The sequence below is a fragment of the Bos taurus genome, chromosome 5, assembly GCF_002263795.3.
Source record: "Bos taurus isolate L1 Dominette 01449 registration number 42190680 breed Hereford chromosome 5, ARS-UCD2.0, whole genome shotgun sequence".
NCBI lineage: Eukaryota > Metazoa > Chordata > Mammalia > Artiodactyla > Bovidae > Bos > Bos taurus.
Genome location: NC_037332.1, coordinates 73,560,368 through 73,587,068, shown reverse-complemented (window position 1 = coordinate 73,587,068; position 26,701 = coordinate 73,560,368). Strand labels below are relative to the sequence as shown.

At 56.7% G+C, this 26,701-nt stretch overlaps 1 protein-coding gene across 2 annotated transcripts in view; it reads right to left on the bottom strand.

Annotated features, from left to right (window-relative positions):
• TOM1 (target of myb1 membrane trafficking protein) overlaps nucleotides 1-26,701 on the bottom strand; it is a 40,858-nt gene that overhangs the window by 1,636 nt on the left and 12,521 nt on the right. The window contains exons 2-14 of one of the 2 annotated variants that reach the window (XM_005206773.5): nucleotides 21,224-21,308; nucleotides 18,579-18,657; nucleotides 17,295-17,444; nucleotides 16,880-17,014; nucleotides 16,623-16,769; nucleotides 13,300-13,416; nucleotides 10,967-11,100; nucleotides 8,931-8,964; nucleotides 8,443-8,536; nucleotides 7,663-7,783; nucleotides 5,039-5,114; nucleotides 1,602-1,655; nucleotides 347-406 (exon numbers count right to left, since the gene is read on the bottom strand). In XM_005206773.5, the coding sequence (XP_005206830.1) occupies nucleotides 347-406; nucleotides 1,602-1,655; nucleotides 5,039-5,114; nucleotides 7,663-7,783; nucleotides 8,443-8,536; nucleotides 8,931-8,964; nucleotides 10,967-11,100; nucleotides 13,300-13,416; nucleotides 16,623-16,769; nucleotides 16,880-17,014; nucleotides 17,295-17,444; nucleotides 18,579-18,657; nucleotides 21,224-21,308 (1,286 nt within the window). 2 annotated transcript variants of the gene reach the window in all.

Genomic DNA, 26,701 nt, shown 5'->3' with positions numbered 1-26,701 from the left:
TTGCCCATCAGTTTCTGCTCTGCACAATGGGGCTCCCTCTGGCACCACTCCTTAAGCTACCCCAGGTGCCGAGCTCAGGGCTCTCATGTCCCTGCTGCCCTTGGGCGGCCCGTCTTGCCACAGTGGGCCCTCATGCGGGCAGCAGGCTTGGGCAAGGGGAGGCCCCAGAGGCTGCGAGTGTGAGGCTTCCCCCTCTAAGGCGAAGTACTGGGGAAGCAGCAGGGGAGGGGACACTGACCCTGCTGACGCTCTCTCACCAGCTGCTCGCCCTGCCCCCACACCGGTCACTTCCTCATGGGAAAATGGGAGCCCCAGGTGAGGTGGGTGAGGAGCGGGCCCCACTTACCACGTCCGTGGACAGCCACTTCTCGATATCCTCCATGAGGCAGGCCTGGGTGACGGGGATCTGGAGGGGAGGGCAGGGGTGAGGCGGGAGGGCAGTGCCCCTCACCACCCTGAGTCCACCGGCTATGGCCCCAGGGGAGTTACCTAAACTGAGCCCCTCACTCATGGGATGGGGCCAGTTGACCTGCCCAGCCCCCTCATGGCAGTCCCTCCAAGACAGCTCCGGCCCAGCTGCCTGGGACGCTGAGGTCTCCCTGAGTTCTGCCCACTGTGCCAGGCTGTGGGCGAGGAGGATGGGGGTCAGCAGGCTGAGCAAGGGATGGAGAGGGGCTCCTGACAACTGGCACATTATTCAAAGCCCAGGAAGTGGGCAGCCAGCCAGAAAGGCTGGGGCAGGGGCACGGCCGCAGGCTGTCCCCACAAGCCTCCGCAGACTTGGGAGTTCCTGGTGGAAGTTGGCAGAGGAGGGCCAGTGAGGAGGCAGGGGCCGAGCCGACCAGAGGAGGCCAGGCTGGTGGGCCCAGGGGCGATGTGTCACTGTGAGTTTGCCACACAGCCCTGCACAGGGTGGGGGCTGAGGGCTGGTGTGGGGTCTTCCCATTCGAAAAACATCTGAAGAATCCAGCCGGAGGTTAGGGGCAGATTCCGGGGTCAGAGAGACCGGAAGCTGGCTGGGTCCCTGCACCTGGAGCAGGTGACTTAGCTCCTCTCACCCTCACTGCTCATCGTTAGAGAGGATGACAGCACCTACCGTCTAGGTCCAGGTCGTTGTGAGGATTAAAGAGACGAGGAGATAAAGAGTGCACTCTGCGCCCAGCACAGGGCAGACGCTTGGGAAATGCAAGCTACCACTCAGCTACTCTGAGAAACAGAGGGAGAGCGAGTCCTCCTCCAACCAAAGCCAGCTCAGGCCCCAAGCCCTGTACTCAGCACCGAGACCCCAAGGGGGCGGGGGTACCAGAGAAGCGGCAGAGCTGACTTCCCAGCAGCACCAGCAGCAGCAGCAAGTTCTCTGGGCTGCACCCTCCAGCTCCCTCTGCCGGCACTTAGCCCAGACCCAGACACGCCCTGGGTACCTCCCAGCTGCCAGAACTTGCTGCGAGGCAGCACCGAGGGGCCGTGGAAGCGAGAGCAGAGGGAGTGGGACTGTGCTGGGCGCTGGGTGGGGCCCGCAGGCCTCGGTCGACCCTGTGCTCCTCTGGTTGTGATGCCGGCGCCACTTGGGCCCCCTGCGAGTGCGCCTGGCCCATCCTCACCATGCCTTGTCTCACCATCCAGTCACTGAGGCTCTTCTCACTGCCGCCTCCCATCTGGGTGAGAGAGAGTCACGCTGAAGGTGGTGGGGATGTCAGGCCACTGGTGTACTGGGAGCCTCATCCAGCACAGGCCTGCTACTGCCTCAAGAGGGGTGTGTGTGTGTGTGTGTGTGTGTGTGTGTGTGTGTGTGTGTGGTGTGTGCGTGTGTATGTGTAGTGTGTGTGTTTGTGGTGTGTGTGTGTGTGATGTGTGTGTGTGGTGTGTGTGCGCGTGGTGTGTGTGTGTGTGGTGTGTGTGTATGGTGTATGTGTGGTGTGTGTGCGCGTGGTGTGTGTGTGTGGTATGTGTGCGTGTGGTGTGTGTGTGTGGTGTGTGTGCGCGTGGTGTGTGTGTGTGTGGTGTGTGTGTATGGTGTATGTGTGGTGTGTGTGCGCGTGGTGTGTGTGTGTGGTATGTGTGCGTGTGGTGTGTGGTGTGTGTGTGTGGTGTGTGTGTATGCTGTGTGTGTGGTGTGTGTGTGTGTGGTATGTGCGCGTGTGGTGTGTGGTGTGTGTGTGTGGTGTGTGTGTATGCTGTGTGTGTGGTGTGTGTGTGTGGTATGTGTGCGTGTGCTGTGTGGTGTGTGTGTATGCTGTGTGTGTGGTGTGCGTGTGGTGTGTGTGCGTGTGGTATGTGCGCGTGTGGTGTGTGTGTGGTATGTGTGCGTGTGGTGTGTGCGTGTGGTGTGTGTGGTGTGTGTGTGGTGTGTGTGTGGTGTGTGTGTGGTGTGTGCATGTGGTGTGTGTGTGTGTGGTGTGTGCGCGCATGTGTGTGTGTGGTATGTGTGCATGTGGTGTGTGCGTGTGGTGTGTGTGTGGTGTGTGCGTGTGGTGTGTGTGAGTGTTGTATGTGTGCGTGTGGTGTGTGTGTGTGTGGTGGGTGTGTGGTGTGTGTGTGTGTGTGTGTGGTGTGTGTGTATGGTGTGTGCGTGGTGTGTGCGTGTGGTATGTGTGCACGTGGTGTATGTGTTTGGTGTGTGTGTGTAGTATGTGTGTGGTGTGTGTGTAGTATGTGTGTGTGGTGTGTGTGCACGTGGTGTGTGTACATGTGGTGTGTGTGCGCGTGGTGTGTGTGTGTGTGGTGTGTGTGTGTGTGGTGTGTATGGTGTTTATGTGGTGTGTGTGTGTGTGTGTGGTGTGTGTGTATGGGGTGTGTGTGTGTGTGTGGGTGTGTGTGTGTGTGTGTGTGGTATGTGTGTGGTGTGTATGTGTGTCCATGTTTGTGTAGGTGTGGTGGCCGGGGAAAGGGAATAGGAAAGGTGTCTTCCTGTGGGGACACGCACACACATCCCTGGATGGGTGGGGCAAAGCCTCGCCACCTACTTTCACCCCACAGATCCCGGTGGGTGTGCTGAGTAATCCTAGGATGGAGTAGGCAGCCCTCCACTGGCTCTCAGGGGGGTCTGATGGGCACCCAGTGTCAGGAGCACTGCTGTACCTGTTTCCCGTCATGTTTGTTGATGGGCAAACAGGAGATACCCAGGGCCCCAGAGCAGACGGATGGTGGAGGAAGCCTAGGGTCCTGGCTCCTGGCCCATCAGCCCGTGATCGTCTTCCCCAGCCAGACAGACCCAGCCTGGGGCCTGGCACAGGCCGTCCAGCATCCTCACCTCCCAGGACTCATCAACCCCTGGGGGCAAACACCGGCCGGCCACCTACAGGGTCAACGCTTGATTCCTTAGGTACTTTGCTGCCTTGAACCTGCCTGGAATTCCTTCGGTACTCAGCTGCCTTTGACAGCTGAGAGGGAGAAAGCCTTGGCCCTCAGCCAGATCTGAGTATCTTGTGAGCAGATGTTTATGATCTGCTTTATTACTTCCTTTGGAGGAAGTCGTACCATGATTGGTAGAACTCACTTAAATCTCAAGTCACCAAAGATGACTGGGCAGAACTTGTCAGCATCTGCTTTTCTGCAGGCAGAGGTGTGTGTGTTTCCGCCCCAAGGCTGACGGCAGGTGGGGCAGCAGCCAGGAGCCCTCGTCCCAGTGCTCGTCAGGTCCCTGAGCTGCTCTGTGCCCCTAGCAAGTGACATCTGTCCCCCACCACCCCAATTCTGTAACAAGAAGGCACAGGGCTGAAAGGCCAGTCTCTGCCCATGAGGACCAGGTGGTGGCGGAGGGATGTGCTCCCTACTGTCCGCACTCATCTGGATTCTTGGGAGCCAGACTGATGGCCCATGGAAAAGGAAGACTGAGCATCGGAGCAACTCTGTTCCTTGGAGCTCTGCAGGTCATCTGGGGCTCTCGTTACCAGCACTGGTTTCCACGCTGGACAGACCAACGGCTGTGAGATCGTGGGCAAATGACCTTGATTCTAAGCCCTGGTGTCTCCTCTGTAAGTGAGGACGACCACACTGCAGTGCTCTGAAGGTAAAATGTTTCACTATATGCCAGGCACTGTGCGAAGGACGTGAGATCTCTGGTTTCACTCACCCCTCTCTGGGACCTGGCTTTCTCATCTGCAAAGGGGACCCCTTCAGGGTTTGGGTAATGACTTAGTAAGTGGGGGACACAGAATGCTCACTCAGCAGGGGACATAGGGTCCAAGTGGGAGGCTCTGAGACTCAGGGCATAAACGCACTCCGCGTGGTGGCAGATCTATAACACACCCAAGGAGGCATCTGAGCCCTTCGCTGGTCCTGCCCTGTTCTGACTTGGGAATGACTCCTGGGACACTGGGGATGCAGCTGGGAATCCCTCCCGCATCTCCTGTGCCCCCCTTCCCACTCCAGAGGACAGGGCAGCTTCCACAGCCTCCTGACTGCTCTCCCAGCTTCCAGGCTGGGTCCTTCTAAAATGAAGCCAGATAAACGTCCCCCTGCCAACCCCTGCTCCAGACTGCCCAGGGCTCCCACCTCAGGCAGAAGCCAGTCCTCCCAGTTGCCCCTCAGGCTTCACCTCCTAGCACCCAGTCCCACCTGCACCTCTGAAGCCCTGGGCTGTGACCAACCCCCTCCTTGGCCCTGCTGTTCATTGCCCCTGCCTCTCCAGCACCCGGGTCCTGCACGTTCTAACCACCGCTCTCTGCCCAAAAGGCGCCCAGAAACAAATTCAAAGGCAAGGGAACTGTCCTTGGAGCTCCTGCCGAGGGGGCAAGTGGCTGGCAGAGCATGCTCAGGGTGGGAGGTGGCTTTCATTCCACATATGCCAGCAGTTAAATGGATACAAGTGGCACCTTTGGGTGCCTCCCTATGGTTTTAGGGTCTGTCCTCCAGCCCCTCTCTGTCCACATTCCTACAGATAACAGGGCTCTGGAGGGGCAGTGAGGCTGAATACTAGCTCAGCTCCAAGTCAGTGCTGAGCTTCTCCCATCCACACTCTCACACCTCCTGTCATAAACCAAGGGCACCACCAGGCAAGCACTGCCTAGCCTTCCTCTGGACAGGCCCCTCTGCTTACCGCTCCAGTGCTCTGCTGCCGGGCATCCAGGGCTCCAGCCAGGCCATCTGTTGCTTGAGGGGCTTCATATTTTACCCTGAAATACAGAGGCCACTGTGGCCATTACCTGCCACCCTCACCGAACCAGACATGCCAGCCGATGTGAGGAGGGAAGGGGTTGGGTGGGCAAGGGCTGGACCCACATCCTGTGTGGACTCAGAATGTGCCTGGGCAGGGGCCCTAGGAGGGGCACCAATCTGTAGGCCTGCCTTGAGATGGAGGAAAAGGTCTCCTTTCCTGCCTTTGGGAACTTGGTCAGACATGTGACCTGCATGACAGGCAAAGCAAGGCTGGAGAAGTGAGGTGTTGGGGGCCAGAGACCAAGACCACCGACCTCCTATTTCCGGATTTGGCCACACTACAGGGATGAGCACAGCGTCCCAGACTCCGTGGTCATGGAGAGCTTGTATCTAGACCCTCTCCAGAGCAGCTCCCACAGCGTCATTTCAGAATCTGTGGTTCTGTGAAGGCTGTGTGTGAACGGGGGAACCCCACTCTGCAGCTGAAAACAAACCTGCAGACGGCGGGTGAGGATCTGCATGTGCTCGGGGTGCCAGCCCTGGCGACTGGGAGGAAACGCAGTGGACACTGTACCCTCAGGGCAGAGGAGGATGGGGAGGGAGGGATCCGCTGTGTCTCCAGTGAAGGCTCAGGGGGAGTGGGAGGAAAGCCCGTGCTAACAAGCGGGCTGGTGTTTCTCTGGCTACTACAGAGGGGGATATCCAGGGAGGCTTGGGGACGTGGTCCAGCAGCTTGGGAAGAGCTGTCATTCTTGCCCTGAACTGCTGGCAGAGAGGAGGTGAGACTGGGTCAGTCTTTTTTTTTCTGGTGGTCATCCTGTGATATGTGGGATCTAGTTCCCTGACAAGGGATTGAACCTGTGTCCCCTGCATTGGAAGCATGGAGTCAATCACTGGACCATCAGGAAGTCCCTGGGTCAGTTGTTGAGGCGAAGATGAGAATCTTGGGATTCTTGCCTCAAAGGAAGGCCCTGCGCCACTGGGGAGGAGGGGTCTTTTTCCAGGTGGGGTGGGTGGGGAGCACCTCACACTCTGCTGGAGCTGGGCTGGACCAGCGCAAGCACAGCACATGTAGCTCTGATAGCGCCAACCTGCCTCCCTGGGGACTGGGTAGGCTGGCACTTAAAGGGGCCTCTAGAATAAACCCCGAAATTCTCAGGCAGCCTCTCTGAAGAACGGAGGTAGCCAGGAGGGCACGGGAATTGGCGAGTTAACCCTGTCACATGGCTCACCACGCAAGGGGGCTGCAGCCAACCGGAAAACTGGGTGTCTTGTGCTACCCCTGCCTCTGACCCTTTGCACGAGCTGATCCACAGCCCGGCGCTGCACAGCAGCAGTCCACAGGCAGGCTACCTCCCACCCCCAAGAGACTGCAGGCTCTGGAGGCAAGCTCGGGGTGTGCTTTTCTCTGGCCTTCAGGGCTCCCCAGAGTAGGGACAGCATGGCAGCAAACCTCAGCCGGGCCGGGGCTCTCAGGCGGCCACCTTCTGGTGGCAAGTCCCACCAGGCTCATTAGCCTCCAGTCCCCCAGCAGCCTCACCGCGCCCTACCTCCAAGGTGACCGTGAGCCGCTGGTCCCAGAGCGCCTGGGCTTGGGAGCACAGACTCCGCCCCAGACTCATGGTTCGGCTCACAGTGCAGGGCTGGTCGGCCAGTGGGTGGGGCTGTGAGCAGCCCTATGACCCAGGCTGGCTACCGCCTGTCAGGTTTCACTGGGACTGGCCAGTGTGGATGGCGGACCCCTGGGCCCTCTGGAGGCCCATCAACAGTTCCCAAGGAGACCAGAATGGAGTCTGCCGAGAAGTTCCCTTAGTCCGAGAAGTTCCTTGGTTGTACATCCTGGTTGCCCTGGGGTTACAAGCAAAAGGCTGACAACAACCCCAAGCAAACCCTGTCCCCGACCAACTTGTATGGAGCCAGTCCTGGGAAGCCAGCCTGGTGGACACTTGGCCACGTGGCCTCTGCTGCTGAAAGTATCTCCCTGAAAATGGACAGTCCCAGGAAGCATAGAGCCCCAGCTCGAGAGCAGGGCAGGCAGACTCGAGTGGGATAATGCGACTTCTGTGGAAATTAAGGCTGGTTGCAGAATAGCAGAAATCACTGGACCAGTCCCTGAGGGCTTGGTACATGGTGTACAGTGCAGTGGGGAGCTGGGCTGGGTTGGAGACACTGTGTTTTAGAACCAGACAGTCTGGGATTCCCAACTCTATCAGACATTAGCTGTCTGAGCTGGGGCAAATGATCAGCCTCTCATCCCAACTCTATCAGACATTAGCTGTCTGAGCTGGGGCAAATGATCAGCCTCTCAGAGTCTCTGTTTCCTCATCTGCTTGGCTTGTGTAAGATTCTGGAACAAAGCTGGTCATCACCCAAAGGGCGTCCCTCCCTCATCCATCCCAGGCCATGTAGGACTGACTCAGGGGGAAAAACTCTGCCATCCTGAGGGGGTGCAGGCAGGGGCTGGTGTGCCCACCCACACACCGAGCTCAGAGACCTGGAGAGAGGCCCTCCCCTGACAGCGGTTGACCCAAACTGCAGGAGCCCAGGGTGGGTTTCAGCACTCACTCTTTGCGTTGGTCAGCCAGTGAGCTGCCCCGCGTCAGCGCAAACATGTCAAACTCATCTTCCAGTCGGCCAGAGGCCTCCAGAGACTGCAGGCCAGCCCTCACGCTGCTGGAGCCCAGGTCTGTGGGGACAAAAAGACCACATGAAGGGTCTGCCTGGCTGTCCCTGGACACTGAGTTGCAGCTGGGCTGCTTCCTGGCAGGCCCAGGTTGGTTCTGGAGAAGCAGGGCAACTTGGAGTGGGGGCAGGGAAGGGCAAACGGATGGGACAGGCCACCTGCTGGCTGAGGGACACCGGGCACCTCACCTCCTCTCTCTCAATTACTTCTGAGCAGGCAGCCGATAACACTTAACAGATCAAGTGACGATGGTGCTGATGGCTGACGTGTACCAGGAGCCCATTCTGGGCCTGGCCTGGTCTAAGCCCACTCTGTGCGTAAGCTTATTCAGGAGAAAAGGGGCCCAGGGTGTCCACGTGATGTGTCCAAGTTCACCAGATGATCCAGGGGCAATCACACAACAGCAGGGTTTCTGAGATCTAAGCGGGCTCAGGAGCTATGGGGCTGGGAGGGAGAGTCTCCCGTGTTTTATCCCAGCTGTGCAGCAAGATTTGAGACCCACACCAAGATTCAGCAGGGGACCCCGGGGAGGTGGGGGCTGGGCCAACATTCTGCTGTGGGCACTCCAGCCCCAACTGTGGAATGAGAGGGCACCCCAAGAGCTGCAGGGGTACCCATGGTAGGTAGCATACCCTGGCCAGAGCCCCCAGTGCTGCACTTACTCATTTCTGCCAGCTGGGATGAGAGATTGCCGGTGGCTACAGGGTCAGGGCCCATGTCGATCAGGTCAGGGGCCGCCTCGGCCTCACTTGGGGCCTGTGGGGAGGGGAGAGGCCACCATCACCCTCTGACCGGAGGTGCAGCCTCATTCCCTTCTGCCCTGAAGCACTGGCGCCTGCATTCTTTGCCTGAGGGTGTGTCATTAGACTCCCTCCTCCCCTCCTCACCCCCAGCAGCTATGACTGGGAGTCAGGGAGTCTTTCTTCCTCCCCTTGGCCTCTAGTTCAGCTGGACCTGCTGGGAGGTTCATAAGACCCTGGGGCATCAGCTGGTGGCAGAACCTTGTTTACCCTAAAGGGACAATGACAAAAAAACTTAGAAGAAGCCTTTTCTAAGAGCCTGGCTAAGAAGACACATTCTGGCCAGGATACCTGGGGAGGGAGGTGGGCACAGCCCTTCCTGTCATTAATATGGAGAAGCTGCCTCTTACCTTGGTGGTCTGGCCTGTTCGGAGGCGTTCAAACCTACGGGACAGAAAAGACCTGGGTCAAGGAGACAGACCAGGCCAGAGCTTTGCCCACTGCAGGTCTCGAAACCCACGGAATGGGTCACAAGCAGGATGGTGACTGGTCAGGTTTGCCCCGGACAATCCAGTGTATGCCCTAGAAGAGTATTAGCAGGGTGCCTCTTACACTAGCAACTGTCCCAATTAGATGACCAATTATTTAGTTACAACTAGCATTAAACAAACAACAGGCATAGACTACAGAGGAAAATGGAGAAGGCAATGGCACCCCACTCCAGTACTCTTGCCTGGAAAATCCCATGGATGGCGGAGCCTGGTAAGCTGCAGTCCATGGGGTCGCTAAGAGTTGGACACGACTGAGTGACTTCACTTTCACTTCTCCCTTTCATGCATTGGAGAAGGAAATGGCGGCCCACTCCAGTGTTCTTGCCTGGAGAATCCCAGGGACGGGGAAGCCTGGTGGGCTTCCGTCTATGGGGTCGCACAGAGTCGGACACGACTGAAGCGACAGCAGCAGCAGAGAGGAAAAGGAAAAGGGGGTGCATGCACATAGTAAAGGTATGGATTTTTTGGGGGACTTTGTTTGATAACATACATTTGTGCATGTGGTGAGTGTCTAAAGTGGTGTAAGGAGGACACATATCTCTTACACTATTTCATGGAGACACTTAAACCACCCTAGACAGGCCAAGTTGCTGCTGGGTGGGCTGCAGACCTCGGTCTGGGATCTGCTCTTGTCCTGGTTCTGTCCCTCCCTGTGTGACCCCAGGTGAATTACATCACCTCTGAACAATTAACAAGGGGGTGACAGTGCAACCTGCCTCCCAGGTGTGAGGATCAAGCAAAGACACTGAGGAGTGATTATAAACCGGAAACAACCAGACACGAGGTCCGATGAGTGAGTGTCAGAGGGGTCCTGGTCACCTCGAGATTGGGCCCGTGGGCCACCCCCCAGCCCACACCCTAGTAGCAGGGGCTCTTAGCGCCACCGGTCCAGTGAGCAGGAAAGGCTGGGCAGATGTTATCTGCTGCAGCCCCATCCCCATCACTTGATTCAGAATCACTGAGCAAGTGTCTGCTGATGGATAAACATATGAAATGAACCGGGAGCTGGAGGCAGCAGGCTAGTTAGCACCCTGTGCAGACAGCCTGACTGACAAGGCCCTTACAGGAATAACTGCATGGGCTGTCGGTTATCTACAAGGGATCACAGCTTCGTTGTACAGACAGAGAAAAGAGTGGGGGTGTGCTGTCTCTGCAGGCCCAGCACCTACACGCTCCTCTGGGGAACTGCTTCCCATTTCCTGTGCCCCTGGTGGGCCTGCCAGGATCAAGGGGGCCTCTCCCTCCTACTGTGGGCACAAGGAGGCTGAGCCAATCGGAGTGTCTCCCGGGGTTCTGACTCTTGGACAGAATGATACCTCCCAAGGCGGCAAGTGTTTGGAGCCCACGTATTCAGGGTGACACCCTGGGATCATGGTCCAGGCATTATTGTCCCGAGACCCCTGAGCCATCCTGGCGTCTGCCCTTCTCTCCCCTTAGGAAGGCTCACTGTTTTATTCTTCTCTGGGCTCTGAAAGCTACCCATTCAATAAAAGCTGTTCTCCTAATGACTTTTTTCTGCTTAAGTTAGCCAGAAGCGCTTACCGAGTTTGCAATCAAGGAGCCCCAGAGCCAGGCAGTTGGGCGCGGGGTAGGGGTGGGGGAGCAGGGACAGAACGGGCCTGTTTGCCTGTGGGCCAGCCGCTCAGCCACCACCGGTGCTAGCCCGGAGGCGGAGGCGGGATGCAGACACAACACACCGGTGGCAGGAGAGGAGGGGTGGAGGGAGGGCGGGCACTGTGGCCTGCGCTGGATGAAGACAGTTGAGAGTGCGCACTGGGCAGCTGGCCTGGTGTTTGGGAGGGAGATGAAAGGTCAGCGGGTGTGAACAGAGGAGATGGCAGGGGCCTCGGGCTGGAGCGGGGCAGGCGGTGGGGCGGGGCCGGAGGCGGGGCTACCGTTCGTGGCGCAGGAAGACGTTGTTGAGATTGTCATTGACGATGAGCAGCTCCTCGGTAAGCTGCTCATTGGCGATGCGGGGGATGAGCTCCAGGACCCGCTGCTGCATGGAGCGGCACGTGCGGTTGAGCTCCTGCCGGGGAAGGAAGGGAGACAACTATGGCCACTGGACTGGGAGCGAGGCCGTCCCTTCCAGATGCCCGGTCCTTGGCGCGCCATGGAGAAGCAGCGGTCTCCACACTGGACTTGAGGTTGCAGGGAACAGCTTTTGGGGTTCTACGAACGAGCACCGGCGTCTCATTTCTAAGTGTGGAGCACACTGGACACAACCAAATGGGAACTGCGCTGTGCGTTTACCTGGCTCTGTGCCGACCTCTGGATGGAGCTCCTGCCACCATCTCCGATTTGGGGAAAGGTTGAGCTGGCAAGGTGGCTGGTGAAACACCTGCCACATGTCATGGGGCAGTTAGGTTTTTTGTGACCAAAGCATAAAAAATGTACTGGATGATCCAACTATTATCCACAAACCCCGACTCCAAATTTCTGCCTCTCTAGTCTAATTTCTTTTTTTAATGCCTTTTATTTTGGAAGAATTTTAAATATACAGAAAAGTTCCCAAGGTAAGAGAGCACAGGGGTTGCTGTAAACCCTTCACCCAGCCTCTTACCTTAGTTTGGCACTGTCACAAGACCTTAACACGGGTACACTGCTATTGACTAAACTACGAGCTTCACTCAGGTTTCACTAGCTTTTCCACTAATGTCCTTTTCCACTCTGTTCCCGAGTCCCACACTGCATTTAGTCACCAGGTCACTGACTGATTTTTAATCAGTTAATGTTATGCATTTAAGCTTGTTTGGGAAAAAGAAAAAAAAATGAAGCTGCAGCATCACAGGCTTTTCATTTGTAGGACTGAGCACTTCCTTCCTCAGGGGCCTGCCACCAGGTGGACAGGGGTCCAGGTTAGAGTCTTGAGGTCCCAACAGACAGCTGTTGGGCACTATGGACTCAGCCACAAGCCAGACTTTTCTCCAGGCATCATGAAGACCACTGACTTTGGTTCTTTGCAGACCCTGTTGCCCCTCCCCGAGTTAGACCCTCTCCTGGGATTTCTTCTGCCCACTGAGCATGGGGCAGGGCAGCCCGGACTCCAGCATCCCATGGGCCTCCTCTCTCCTCCCCCCATGACTAAGCTCACTGTGGCTTTGTTCCCACTCCCTCTCAAGAGAGGAAAAGCAGCAACTGGAGCCAGGGCCCTGGGTTCATAACCCAGCTCTGCTGATGACCAGCTCTGTGACCTGGGCATGTCCCATGACATCTCTCTGCCTCAGCAGTTTGCTGACCTGGGACATGGAGACAGTAAGGGTGCCTACCTTAATGGGGGGGAAGGGGAGGATTGAGTGAGTGACCCTGTACTACGTGTCCACATCAGAACCTGGCACATGGGACATGCTCAGCATCTGTCAGTTGTCCCAGGGTCACCCCTGCCTGCCAGCCAGCCTCCTGAGGCCACAGAATCACTCACCCCCGCATGGCCCTGGCATGAGACACCTGAAATTAACTGCACTACAGTAATCCTGTCGCTTCCCAACTCACTCAGGCTTCTGTCATTTACTCTTCATGTTTGTGGGTTCACTCAACTCTGAGACTCCGACTTCACCCCTCCCCCTGGCTCCTGTAGTAAGGTAAGGACCACATAGCTCAGGTGGGCCCGGGGACAGAGAGATGAGAACGACCCTGCTCCGCCCACCAGAAATGCGAGGGTCCAGCAGGAAAGTCACCAAATGAGTTGATCACATCAAGCCCTCTGTCCCCTCACAGGTTCAGGTGGCTCCTGGGCCTCGGGGTCCCCAGGGATGACCTCCATGGGGAGGGTGCCTTTCCCCACATACAGCCCCTTCATGCCCAGCTGGGGGTGGAACCCTGGGGATATCACCTGACATACGGGAGCCCTGGCCCGTAGATCCCAGCTCACGCCTACCTGCTAGGCTTCCTCTTCTGATGGCTGGAAACCTCACCTTCCAGCCTTCATCAAGACACTGATTGGGAGCTATTTGGAACCAGGCACAGGAAGGAGTGTTTACATGCAAAGCCTTATTTAATTCTCATGTCAAATGTATACCATAAAAGGAATCTTACATATGAGGAAACTGAGACAAGAGGGGCTTTACTGTTTATACCATCAAGTGGTAGAAGCTGAGTTCCAATCTGATGGAGCCCAAAGTCCCTGGTTTTAACCTCTCCCACTGTGACCAAGGAGCTCAGAGTCGCCATGGAAACTGCCCTGGTGGTGGGAAGCGGGGAGGCTGAGCCAGGGGCAGTGGCCACTCACCTGTAGCAGCTCCAGGTCTGCTGGCTCCGTCTGGGTGGGCACCAGCTCTGTCAGCATCTCTGACATCACCCTCACGTTCCCGCTCACCATCTCCAGCTCACTGCGCAGCTTCCCGATCTGGAATACATGGTCGGTCTTGCTGAGTGAGGCCAGGGTCCAGAGCCGCTGCTCCTCCCACAGCCTGGCACCACTAGCCCAACCTGCTGGCACCCTCTCCAGGCTCCTGGACCATAGTCTTGTGCCAGGAGGCCTGTTGGGGGCTAATTCCCATCCTCACAGACCAGCTTACAGAGGTGCCACCAACCGTTACCATCTCCAAGCTGGGGTGCCTGGAGCAGGGAGAGGCCAGGAGGAAAGAAGCTGAGCACTCCAGCATCTCATGGATGCTGGCGCCTAACGAGGCCCTGAAGGGCAGTTCCCCTGAGGGGAGAGGAGGGAGGCCGTCCTCCTAGGAAGATGGGGTTCTGTCTTGCTCCGGCCTGCTCTGGTGTCCCAGATTCTACCAAGGGTAAGTCCCAGTGCCACCCTCCACCTGAGTATGCATGTGAGCAGATTCTCAACGACCACGGTCCCAGTCCTGGCTTGGGAAACAGCTGCACATCAAGTCGCAGAGTCTTAGCACCCAGGTGAGGTGATGGAAGTGCCCTGGTGTAGCATCTCACACTGTGGGCTCTGCGGGGTGTCTTGTGTCCTCATGGACAACGTGGACACCGTGAACGCCCAGAAAGGGACCCTTGTGGACGTTGCCAAACATGACCTGGCTGATGAACCCTTTGATCACGGGCTATCTCATGAGACTAAGATTTAGTGGCCTACATTTTGGGAAATGCTGGATGTATTCTAAATTGGGTGACCCAGTTGATTTCAAAATACAAGTGTTATCATATAAATTCACGGTGCCTGTGAAGGCAGTTGCCATTCTGATCACCTCTTAAGTGACAAGCACTTATCGTATGTTGCTAGTTAACCCTGACCACAGTCTCATGAGACAAGTATCACTACCCCCCACCCCTTACAGATGAAGAAGTGGGCCTGCAGACACAGTCTACTGCAGTCTGCCAGCACCTTCCAGACCTGTGAAATGTTTGGTACATTTGTCCTGTTTAATGAAGGCTCTTGGTAGAAGCGAGTGGAAAAACGACTGATCACAAACCCCGCGTGTCTGGGTCAGATGGGACCTAATTACAAGGAGTATGGGAGTTATATCAACGTGTCTCAAAAGACAGAAGGGCCCTCTGAAATTAAACTACTCAGACTACTCAGTCTTGTTTAGCAAGAACCTCTTCCACTGGACATAATCAGTCTTAATCTACACAGAGGCCAGACTTCAGGCAAACTGGTTAAAATTATAACCAGGTTAGATCAGTTTTGTCACCCTGCTTATTTAACTTATATGCAGAGTACATCATGAGAAACGCTGGGCTGGATGAAGCACAAGCTGGAATCAAGATTGCCAGGAGAAATACCAATAACCTCTGATATGCAGATGACACCACCCTTGTGGCAGAAAGCAAAGAAGAACTAAACAGCCTCTTGATGAAAGTGAAAGAGGAGAGTGAAAAAGTTGGCTTAAAGCTCAACATTCAGAAAACTAAGATCATGGCATCTGGTCCCCATCACTTCATGGCAAATAGATGGGGAAATAGTGCAAACAGTGGCTGACTTTATTTTGGGCTCCAAAATCACTGCAGATGGTGACTGCAGCCATGAAATTAAAAGACGCTTATTACTTGGAAGGAAAGTTATGACCAACCTAGACTTGCCAACAAAGGTCCATCTAGTCAAGGCTATGGTGTTTCCAGAAGTCATACGTGGATGTGAGAGTTGGACTATAAAGAAAGCTGAGCACTGAAGAATTGACGCTTTTAAACTGTGGTGTTGGAGAAGACTCTTGAGAGTCCCTTGGACAGCAAGGAGATCCAATTAGTCCATCCTAAAGGAAATCAGTCCTGAATATTCACTGGAAGGACTGATGCTGAAGCTGAAACTCCAATACTTTGGCAACCTGATGCAAGAGCTGACTCATTTGAAAAAAGACCCTGATGCTGGGAAAGATTGAAAGCAGGAGGAGAAGGGGAGGACAGAGGATGAGATGGTTGGATGGCATCACTGACTCAATGGACATGAGTTTAAGTAAGCTCCAGGAGTTGGTGATGGATAGGGAGGCCTGGTATGCTGCAGTCCATGGGGTTGCAAAGAGTTGGACACAACTGAGCGACTGAACTGAACTGAGATCAGTTTTGGATCACAGGGTGATTTTACAACATTTATGCACCTTTTATTATTGGGCCTATTATTTATTAGGAAAACTTTTCTAGTAATATTTGTAACTCTGGGGATTGACTTCATAACTTGCTGCTGCTGCTGTTGCTAACTCGCTTCAGTCATGTCTGACTCTGTGCGACTCCATGGACTGCAGCCTACCAGGCTTCTCCGTCCATGGGATTCTCCAGGCAAGAACACTGGAGTGGGTTGCCATTTCCTTCTCCATCATAACTTGCTAGAAGTACGGAATTAAATAGGTTTGAATGTGAAGTTGTTGGTAAGCTTATTTGTTTCTGAGGCTAAATAATACGCAGACATTTATAAACACCTCAGAAGTGATACCCGTGGTGCACAGGCCACGAACGACTCCCAGCCACAAGTAAACTGACCGAACACCCAGAGATGCTGGGCATGGCCGTGGATGTCCCTCGTTGGGCAGAAGCAATGGCGCTGGGCTCAGGGGCAGGAGGGACAAGTGGCATGGTCTGAAGAAGGAAGCCCTGCAAAGCTACTCGTGGGGCGCCAGAAAAGCCTGCCCAGGACTGGCCTCCAGGGTCTTACACTACATACAATCCCAATCCTCTTCTTAGGGCTTGATGGCAAGTATCATGGTGTGAGACAAAGCTTTAACATTTTTTCGGTGCAGATGTTTGAGAATCATTATTTTAGCGAAAACCTCTATCAAATGAAATCTTGTGTGAGCACCTGAGCAAACCCTAGCAGGGAGTGGAGCTGCTGTGGATGAGGGGCCGTCTGCTGAGTTGTTCCTCTTCCTGGTGTTGCCCAGAAGGCTCCACAGAGGAGACAGTGTGGAGAAGGGCCCGGGTGCAGGACAGAGCCTGCCTGGAGTCACAGACTTGAGCTTGAATCCTGGCCCTGTCTTCATTGGGCTGTGTGGCTCTGGGCAAGTTAACTGACCTCTCTGAGCCTCATCTCCCAAATAATGAGCCCCTATGGGGCTGCCTGAGGACTGGCTGGAGTACCTCCACACTGCCAGGGCCCCCTCCGTAACGTGCGGGGAGGTGCTGAGCCTACGGCTGTGACCCAGGTTTGATTACCTGCTCAGGGGTCGGCGTAATGGGTGTGTCGCTGGGGAGTAGGGCCGAGGTGTGCAGGGGTGTGGTCTGTTGGTTGGAGTCCCCTCGGTGGCTGGTGTCAGTGCCCACGGAATTCTGTCCTGACTGTGTCTCTGAGTTGAACACAGTCTAGAAGGCAACAGGCTGAATCAGCAAGGCTGGAAGGTCAGGGCCCCACAGGAAACAGCCGCAGAACCCCCTCTGGAGTGACCCCCGCCACCCCTGCCACTGCCCCTCACCCTCTGGGGCGTGTGGATGGGCGACAGCATGTCCAGGTCAGTCATGGGGAACTCCAGGCCCTTCCTCCGCAGGTCCTCGTAGACGGCCACCACACCTGTCAAGTCGGGCGAGCTGCGGAATGCGTCAGCCCAGGACTGAGAGGGGACAAGGGGACAGGGCTGATAATCGCTCCTCAGTGGCTCCTCTGCAAGCCTGCCTACCACCCCAGGGAGCAGAAATTCCCTCCTGGACTCGCTGGTCCTTTGGCAGCATCACCCGGGCAGCCAGGCCTCTGCCAACTAGGCTCCCTCATTTAGAAGTCCCGTCCTCAGATGAGCAAGATGCTCCCAACGAGAGAAACCGAAGTAGACAAACAAAAAGCAGCACTGATGGGGGCGCCTTCTTCCCCGCCTGCCCCGGGCTGCCTGCACGCACCTGGATGAGGGTGAGCACCTTGTCGTGCACGATGGTGGGTGGGTTGTTTTTGGGCAGGATGGTCCTCACCAGCACACCCTCCACAAAGTCCTGGCTGGCCACCAGCACGTGGAAGCGGTGCCCACAGTTCTTGACGCAGGTTTCCAAGACCTGGATGCCGTGTGGTGCCCGTGAGCACCTGGCAGGGAGGGGGGGCACCCAGGACCCCACCCTCACCCCCGACCCACGTCCCATCATGCAGACCCCGCAGAGGGTGCGGCTCTCTCCAGTGAGACCCAGACATGGAGGAGCAGGGACGACGCTGGATTCAGGGTCTGGGTAGCTTGGGGTGAGCCTGTGGTGGGCAGAGGGCTGAGTACTGGCTGGAGATCCCTGGCTGAGTGGCCTTGGTGCCCACAGAATCCTGTCCTGAGGCCTTCTCTGAGCTGAGCACAATCTAGAGGGAGGTGGCTCTTCAGGTGGAAAGCAGAGAACTTTCACTGAAATGGTGACCCTGTGGCCTAGGAAAAAGGTGTTCAACTTTCTTCCCCACTCCTGTCCCCACTTCCTGGCAGGAGCTGCCTTTGACTTTCAGTTTAGTGGATTAATCCAAATGTAAGTACTGCCTGGGGGAGGCAGAGACAGAGTCCTTCCAACCCCACTCCCCAGCCAAACCCACCCTGACTGCCAGCTCATGTCTGTCCTGCCCTGCTGTGGGCAAGGACTGGCCTTGGCCTCTGACATTTGCATTACATTCATTTTTTCAGGGCCAATTAGTCCAAGTGTCAATTGGAACTCAACTTGGGTACTGCCCGCCAGAGGCCTGTGCGCACTGAGTCTCTGTGTCACCAGGCAGGTCCTCTGCCCAGGTGTCCCACGACAGGCCCTGGAGGGCTGTGGGCCTCCGTGTGTCTGTTCCCCACACCAGTAGGCTGGAGAGAACTTTTCCAAATAGCCTCTCTTGTCACTCCATGTTGGCCACCTGTGTAGACAGGCCAGTGCTTTGCTCACAGCCCCGTAGCTTGTTTGGTAAAGAATCTGCCTGCAGTGCAGGAAACCTGGGTTCAATTCCTGGGTTGGGAGGATCCCCTGGAGAAGGAAATGGCAACCCACTCCAGTATTCTTGCCTGGAGAATCCCACGGACAGAGGAGCCTGGCAGGCTACAGTGCATGGGGTTGCAAAAGTTGGGCACGACTTAGTGACTGAACTGCTACCACCTGGAAGAGGAGCCCCAGGGTGGCTGGGAGTCCCGCCAGGCCCCTGGTGGACTGTGATCCTCATGGATGGAGGGACGGGGCACTCACCGTGAGAGCTAACATCACCTCGTGGAAGTTCTTGTTTCCCACGATTCTCTTCTTCACGGCTCGGAAGGCATCTTTGGGACTGGGCAGAAGGACAAAAGAAAGGATGGGCGGAGGATCAGAACCTCTTTATCCAGCAGGGAGGCTGCGTGCCTGAGATCAGGAGGTGCTGGGAGACGGGAACGGCTCTTATCCACCCAGGGGGAGGCGGGTGGGTGGGTGTGGAAGCCAGGGAAGCCTCCTCCTTCTCCAAGGCCCGCAGCTGAGTGTGAAGGGTGGGATGGTGTCAGCTGGAAGGAGCAGGGAAAGTGGTTCAGGTAGTAGAGGCAGGAGTCTGGAGCAGGCCCAGGTGCGGAGGAAATGAGAGGAGGCCACGCGTGTGGTGGCAGGTGAGGGAGGGGCTGGCGAGGCCTGTGGTCATGGTGGGGAGGGGAGCGCGGCAGCTGCTCTCCCTGCTCCACCTGTAACCCCATGGCTGTCTGCACGCCTCACCCCGTGTCCTTGTCCCTCAGCCCTGTGCACGGGAGATCCACACTGCTTGGACTGCTCCGGCCTAAAAGCCTCTGTGGCCCACAACTTGCACACCTACTGAGTAAAAGCCCAGCTGAAATCCTGCTGATTCATGACCCTTTCCCAGTCCTCATCTCCTGGCTGCATTTGCCCCCCGGGGCTGCCCGGCTAGAGAGGACACCCCCTAGAGGCCGGGGGCGGCATTCTCCTCTGACACTTTGCCTTCCCAGAGCCCAGTGCACTGCAGGAGCTCAAGCAATACTTCTAGGCTGGGGAGAGTGGGGAGGGGGCTGTCCTGCTGTTGGCTGGACGTGTCGGGCTGTCAGTGCCAAATCCATCAAAGGCAATATAGGAGTCGGGAACCCTGACGGGGGCTCCGTGCAGGAGTGAAGGAGGCAGCCAAGGCTTCCTGGGAACAGACCTGCGTGGAGGGCGGTGGGGACAGAGGTGACACAAGGGGTGAAGGACCGAATGGCCCTAGCCGGGGAGGGACCCTGCCCCTGGGGTGTGAGGGCAGTCTTCAACCCAACGCCCTGGGGCAGCTCCTCAGCCGCCCTCGGGGCTCCAACCTGGGAGAAGCTGGTTTCTGTTCCTGGCTTGGCCGCTCACCTGTGGCCACGTCAGCACTCTGAAGGGATGAGTCTCCACTTCTTACCAAGTGACCAGAGAAGGCGCGCAGCACCGGGAACCAGCAGTTCTGGCCTGTGTCCTGTGGCTATGGGTCTACGAGTCTAGTTCTAGTCTATGGGCCTGCAGGTCTAGTTCTCTGCCAGGGCACAAAGTGGATGACAAGAAGGCTGCAACCCAAGGTGGCAGCAGACAAGAGACAAAGGCTTAGATGACAAGCTCAGTGAGGTCAAGGGTCATGTCTGCCCCGCTCACTGCTGGATCCTCTGGGCCTTGCGCAGAGCCTGGAACTCAGGAGGTACTCGCATCAACAGCACCTGAATGAGTATGACCCCAGTTCCGCCGATGTCTACAGCTAGATGGGGACTTGCTTCTCTAAGGACACGGCAGTGACCTCCAGCCTCGACATTCACGACCGGGCTCCGTGAGGTTTTCTGCCTCAGTGCTCTCGGGGACCCCACCACCTGCCCACCTCCTCACCCCCCGCCACACTCAGGAGTCCAGATGCAGGAAGGCATGTCCCCACCCAGCACCCTGGCGAGCACACGGCTGGGGAACTGGAAGGCTCTGGCAGCCACTGAGCGCTCCTGACTGGCCCTGACTGTGTGCCGCAGACGCCTACAGCCTCCTTAGCTCTGAGGTTGGTGCTGCCTGTCTGCTCCCTCCACAGGGTGAGGGAGCCCTTGCAGGGCAACTGGACCACTGCAGGGAGATATGGGGGGAGCGCTGAGAGCCTGCTCCAACTGCTGAGCCTCATTTTCCAGACAGAGGCCTCCTCTGGTAGTTCCTCCGGCTGGCGGTGGTCATCACACCCCTTCCATCTCATCCCTGGTTTTTCATGAGAAGGACAGTGACCCTGTACCCTTCTCTGCTCCCCTCAGGGCATTGGACAGAAAAGAGCTTTGTCTCTGAGGACAAAGACCTGGGGAGGTACAGTGATTTGCCCAAGGTCAGATGCTGGTGAGCAATGCTAGTCAGAGGCCAGGAACTGGGACCACGGTGCCTCTGCCACACCACGTGCTTCAGTGGGATGCCCTGACCCTGAGCAGGAGGCTGTGCCCTGTGCTCCAGAAACACTAACTCTGCCCAGTCTCTCTCGGTTCCGCTGCATGTTCACTGGCCTCCCTGTGATCCCAACCCTCCGTGCTGCTTTCAGATCTTAAGGAAATGAAAGTCTGTCCCTGCTCACGGGGGAAGCTAGGTATCCTTGATGCACAGTCCGTCCCACGGCATGCAGAGGGGGCTCGGGGCCACCTCCGGATTCTAGGAGCCTCCGGCTGGCTTTGTCCTGTGAAGATGCCACACAGGTGATGTCCCTGGAAGAGCCAGCAGGCTGTGCTGTGGCCGCTGGGTGGGAAGCATCCAGGGGCCAGCTGACTGGCTGCACACGTGGCATCTCTGGGCCTCTCACCCACCTGATGAGATGGTCAGACTAGATCACGGTTCTGAAATGTTTCAGATGAACTGCTGTGGCCGCCTCGCCCGCTTCCCTCTCCCCCTGCGGTCCTCACCCTTCCTCAGTCTCGTTGATGATGTCACAGATCTCCATGTTGAGCGCCCAGTCCTCGCTCTGCAGGGAGCCATCCGTGGCTTTCTCTGAGGACAAGAAATCACAGGTCACAGAGGTGTGCGGGGGTCCCGGATGGACAAACTCAGAGAGCGGGAGTGGGGAGGACAGCGCCTCTGGGCACTGAGGTGGGCCAGCACCATGTATATGGTATCACCTTCACTGTCCCATTTCGTCTCTTAATTCCTATAGTAGCCATGTGAGGCCAGGAGGGAAGCCCCGGCTGAGTCTACCACGTGGGCAGCGGATGGATTCAGAGGCCTGGCCTCAGTGTGCTTGTTTCTGACATGACAATATTGAGAACAGGGTTTGGTTTTATACTTGCAAATAAGTGTTCTTTCTTGACTTTTTAATTATCTTTGGACTTGGAAACACTTCTGAGGTTCAAAGTGTACAAAGTTCCAAAAACACATCGAATGGAGAGTCAATCTACCTGCCTTCCCGGCCCCTAGCTCCCTTTTCCTCAGTTTCCTCTCAATTCTCCCAGTGATGTTCTTTACCTGCACAGCCAAGGACACGGGGTTTTAAATCCTGACTCTGTTACCACAAGGCCTGGCCACGGCCTTCCCCTTTGTGTCAGCTCATCTACAGAGAGGTGGACTCTGAGGTGCCCTGCAGAACCACCCAGGGGAAGCTGGTAATGCAAACCAGCATTGACAGGATATTTGGTGCCAAACGGGTGCTTCTAAGTGGTGGCAGGTCTTTTTCTTATTAAAATTGAGGCAAAGGTCACACAAAGTAAAGTTCACCATTTCAGTGGCATTTAGCATATTCACAAAGGTGTCCAACCACTCTGTCTGGATCTTAGGGTGAGGTCTCCATGTAGCCGGCTACGAGACTCTCCAGGCCTGGAGAGGCCGTGTTTAGAGGTCCTTTGCTGTAAAATCTGCTCAGTGTGCTCCAGCGTGAGAGGTGGTGGGTGGACAACGAACGCAGGAAGAGAAAATCCTAGGACGTTCAAAAACATTCTTTAAGAGCGAAGTGCCAACCTGCGTTCACACTGCCTGTTTTCTCTGACCTCTGCACCTTCTAGGTTCCATCCACATACAGACCTAGCTTTAAAAAAGCTCCAGCGGACTGCATATACCCTGCTTGTCTCAGGCAAGAGTCTGCCCTGCGCGTTATCCCTGCATTTCTGTCAAGCACGCACCTGAGTGTTTACCACTGGCTGGATCACTGGCTGGGACACTAGTCAAGATCCCCTGTCATGGCTGAGTTCTCAGCTTGAGAGCCCAGCTCCAGGCTAGGAGTGCTCCTGTCTGTAGCCTCGGTGCACCCCCAGGCACTGTACAGCGGGGTATCTCCCAGGAGCCCCCGTGGACCAGGCACCCAGAGCTTATTACACACGATGGTGCAGGGGAGGTTCCCGCACCACCCTGCTCATGGGGTGACATGCCAGGCCTGCTCTGGGCACCGGGGGTGCAGTGTGGACAGATGGATATGGTCCCTGCCTTGTGGCGCTCAAAGAGGCCGAGCTCTCAGGACAGATGAGTAGGCTCTGTGAGACTGGTCATGGCTCTCCTCCAGCCAGCAGGCAGTCCTATCCTGTGGGGCAGAGCCTGGGCTGGGCTGGCATAGTCAGATCCCTAGAACAGTGGCTTCCATGCTCTACGTTTGGAAACTAGCCTGACTTCAGCTCCACCCTGGGCCCCCTTGGGTCCTGCAGGCTATATGGAGGCCTGGGTAGCTCAGGACACGGGCCAGGCAGCCAGGCATCCAGGTATGGACCTGGCAGCAGGCAGGTTGCTTGGCTCCTGGCTTAGGGCTGCGAGAGGGGTTGACAAAGGGCTCCCTTTAAAAGGGTGGAAGAGGGACTTACTCATCCCACAAGTATGTCCTGGGTGTGGCTTCTCTGGGCCACACTCCCTACCCCTGGGACTACACGCCTACTGAACCACATATGAAGAACCAAAAGAGCTGACAAGTGACCCCCGGGCAAGGGAGGGCTGGGTCTTACTTTTGAGGGTCTGGGGGGCAGTGGCTGATCAACCATGCAGAATAGCACCTCCTTCCGAAGCCACGTCTCAGTAACCCCGTCCCACGGCGGGAAGGGCTCATCAACCCAAGTCCTGACTGCCTCTAATGATCCACTGAGTTCTGCCAGTTCCAGCCCTGGACGCTCTCTCCATCCCAGCCCCTCCCTTCCCCGCCCTGCTCTCTGCCAGCCAGGGCACCTCCCCGCCTTGCTCCCCTCACTCATTCTCCATGCTAACCCAGAGTGAACTTTCTGGAACCTGAAAGTGATTGTGTCCGTCCATTCCCAAATCCTTCAAAGGTCCCTTAGTCCCCGGCTGGACCTACAAGGCTCTTCCACAGTGGTGATGTTTTCACTTCCCAAGTTATATTGCTAGGTAACACTCAGCTGTTTACATCAAGAAGGTGACTGGGGCCCTGGCAGCTATAAGGTGCCACTACTGCCCTTGTCTAACTAATGGGGAAGCTGAGGCATGGAGAGGTCACACGGTGGTGAGGGAGGGTGGCTATGGCTGCCTCTGCCCTTATCTCCCATCGGGCATTAGGCACTCTGCTTTTCCAGAAGGATGCGCCCAGAGCACTCAGCCCATCTGCCCCCTCCTTCCGGACCCTGGCTCCACCAGCAGCCCTTGGTGGTTCCTTCATTGGTTCCTCCCTATGACCTCCCCAGGGACTGCTGAAAACCACGGCACCTCCCTCCTTCTGGGGGAGAGAGCGGCAAGGTCTTAGAAGGGATTATGATCATTTAGAAAGGCAAGCGGCTGTTGAGGGGGCAGATGAGGCATTTATGAGCGAGAGAAAGCCATCCTGAGGAACCAGGGTGGGTGCAGTGGGACCCCTGGAACGCGAGTCTGACACCAACCTGAGCACAGGGCCAAGCTCTTTAGTCCTGAGTGCCAGCTGTGGGCGGAGCCATTCGGAGGATGGAGCTTTTTGTAGGGGGTTTAGGGTAAAGGGGGCTCTGCAGTCAGTCTGAGCAGGTAGGAGGTAAGGAAGAGGCAGAAGGGAGACAAGAAACATCTGAGCAATTCCAGCAGAAGGGAGGTGCGCCCAGACCCCTCCCTTCAGGGCTGGGACAGTTCTAGGACTTCCTCAATAAAGATGTCCAGAGACTTCCCTGGTGGAGTGGTCCTGTGGTTAAGACTCTGTGCTGCCAATGCAGGGGGCGTGGGTTCTATTCTGGTCAGGGAACTAAGATCCCATAAGCTGAGCAGCTTGACCAGAAGATTAAAAAAAAAGAAAAGAAAAAAAGGTGCAAAACGGTCCAAGGGGTAGGCATGCTCTATTAAGGGCAGAAATTTAAACCCACAGGAATCTGGGGATGTGTGTTTTATTTTTGGTTTTAACCGCAGAAGCAACTCAGCTGGTTATTTTAAGAAGGCGGAATAAAAACACTGACAATGGTTACTAGTTCCAAAAGAATGACAGCTGACTTCTCGAGCTCTCTGCTGTTGGTTGTGACCTTTGGAGGCCCTGGGGCAATCCTACCCTTGTCCCCCAGCTCTGGAGGAAGCCGGGCCCTGTGAGTCACCTGCTGTCGTCCGGGCGGGCAGGTGGAGGTTGGGGATTTTGGGGCGTTTGTCTGTCTGCTCAGCAGTCTGTCCTCTCCATGTGGGGCTGGTGCCGGCACAGCCAGAGTGGTGGCATGGCTTTGGAGTGGGACAAGCCTGGCCTCACCTCTGAACTCGGAGACTATGGGCAAGGCTCTGAGCCTCAGAGTCTTGGTTTCCTCATCTGTGAAGCTGCAAGAAGACGGCCGCCCCTACAGGTGATGGGACTTTTCAGCCTGACAATGTGCAGTGCGTCAGCTGAAGAGCAGTGGCAGGTTGCTGCTGAGTCCCACGACCATGACCCGGGATGAGAGCAGCAGACAGTGGCCACCGCAGTCTCCAGTTGCAGGCCCCTGGAGCCAGCCTGCTCGACCCAGGGGCACCCTGAGTTTCTGGAGAGCCCACCCTCTCAGCCATGGGGGAAGCCCTGCTTCATAGGAGGCCATTTCTGTGGAGCTCAGGGGACCTGTGGGTCACCGTTGTGGGTGCCCGTCCCCCTGACTGCCTCCTGCCAGGTCAGCCCGAGGGCAGCAGCCTAGAGCTGCCTCCCCACCACCCTGCACGTTCCGTCACCAGGTCCCCAGGGGCCCGGCTGCTCAACGTGTCTCTGAGGTGCCCACCTCTGTCATCACGGTCGCAGCTCTGGTTCCGGGCCTGTCTCCCACCTAGCCCTGTACCATCACCTTCACACTCTCCTCTCCCAGCATAAATCCAACCAGTGCTCTTCTCTGTATAAATATTGTCTATGATACCCCACTGCCCGAGGATCAAAAACCAGATCTCTTTAGGGGCTGAGAGGGACATCTGAGGCTGAGCCCGGCCACAATCCGCTGTGGTCTCCTCCGTCCCTCAGCTGCCCTTGTTCTTTCATGCATCAGGGCTTCTGCTTGGGGCGCCTGGCTCCCCTCCAGGCAGGCACCAGGTCACAGGTGACGGTCAGACCTCAGCCCTCACCACCAACACTTGTCGGCTTCTCAGCACAACCAAGCCCCGGGCCCTGCACTTCTCGTCAGCCCCACTGCGCTCACCACAGCCCCTAAGGCAGAGGGCGGAGACACTGAGGAGCAGAGAAGCCAGTGGCTTGCCATGGTCATACAGTGTGCGTGTTGCAGAGCAGAGGTTCGAACCCCAAGAGTTTCTTAGCTACTAGGCTGCGTGCCTCTCAAACATACTGAACACGTGTCATCCAGGCCCCGGAAGACACTGGTGAGCAGAGCTGGCCAGGTCCTGCCTTCAGGAAGTCTGCAGCCTGGTGGGCAGCCACCATGGCATCACAGAAGGGAAAAACCCCTGGATAGAAAAGAGCAGGTGCTGAGACAAGCACAGGGGTGTGCGATTCAGATGTGCCAATGGGAGGACCTGTAAGGCCCTACCCCAGTGTTAGCTCCGCAGCGTACCTCCAGCCAGGTGAACCGTGCCAGGCTCATCCTGCCCCTCCGCACTGACGCTGTGGACAACAGCAACCAGATGACCGGCCTTCCCTGCCCGTCAGCCTGGGACCCTCCTCTCCTGTCACCACCCTACAGCCCATATCACGTGCGGGGACAGCTCACACCCACACCCGGAAGTGGAGAGTGGGGATGCAGAGCCGGTCTAGGGGGGTCTGGACCTGTGAGCTCCCCCTCTGTTCCGCTCCCACCTGCCTCAGCTGGATGCCGAGCTCTGGAGACATCTCTGTCTCTCCGGGCCCACCATCTGGTGGGACAGAGAGTAGAGGTTCAGCCAATGTTTGTGGAAGGACCAGCCGAGGCTCCAGGGCACCTCGCTGCAGAGCACCCGTCCCCACTCTGTCCCGGGGAAGACTCCTCATGCTTCACTGACCTAAGCTCCCTTGTCCACTCTTGAGCCCCTCTGCTGCTAGGATGTGGCTTACAAATAACGACCTGTCAGAACTCGGT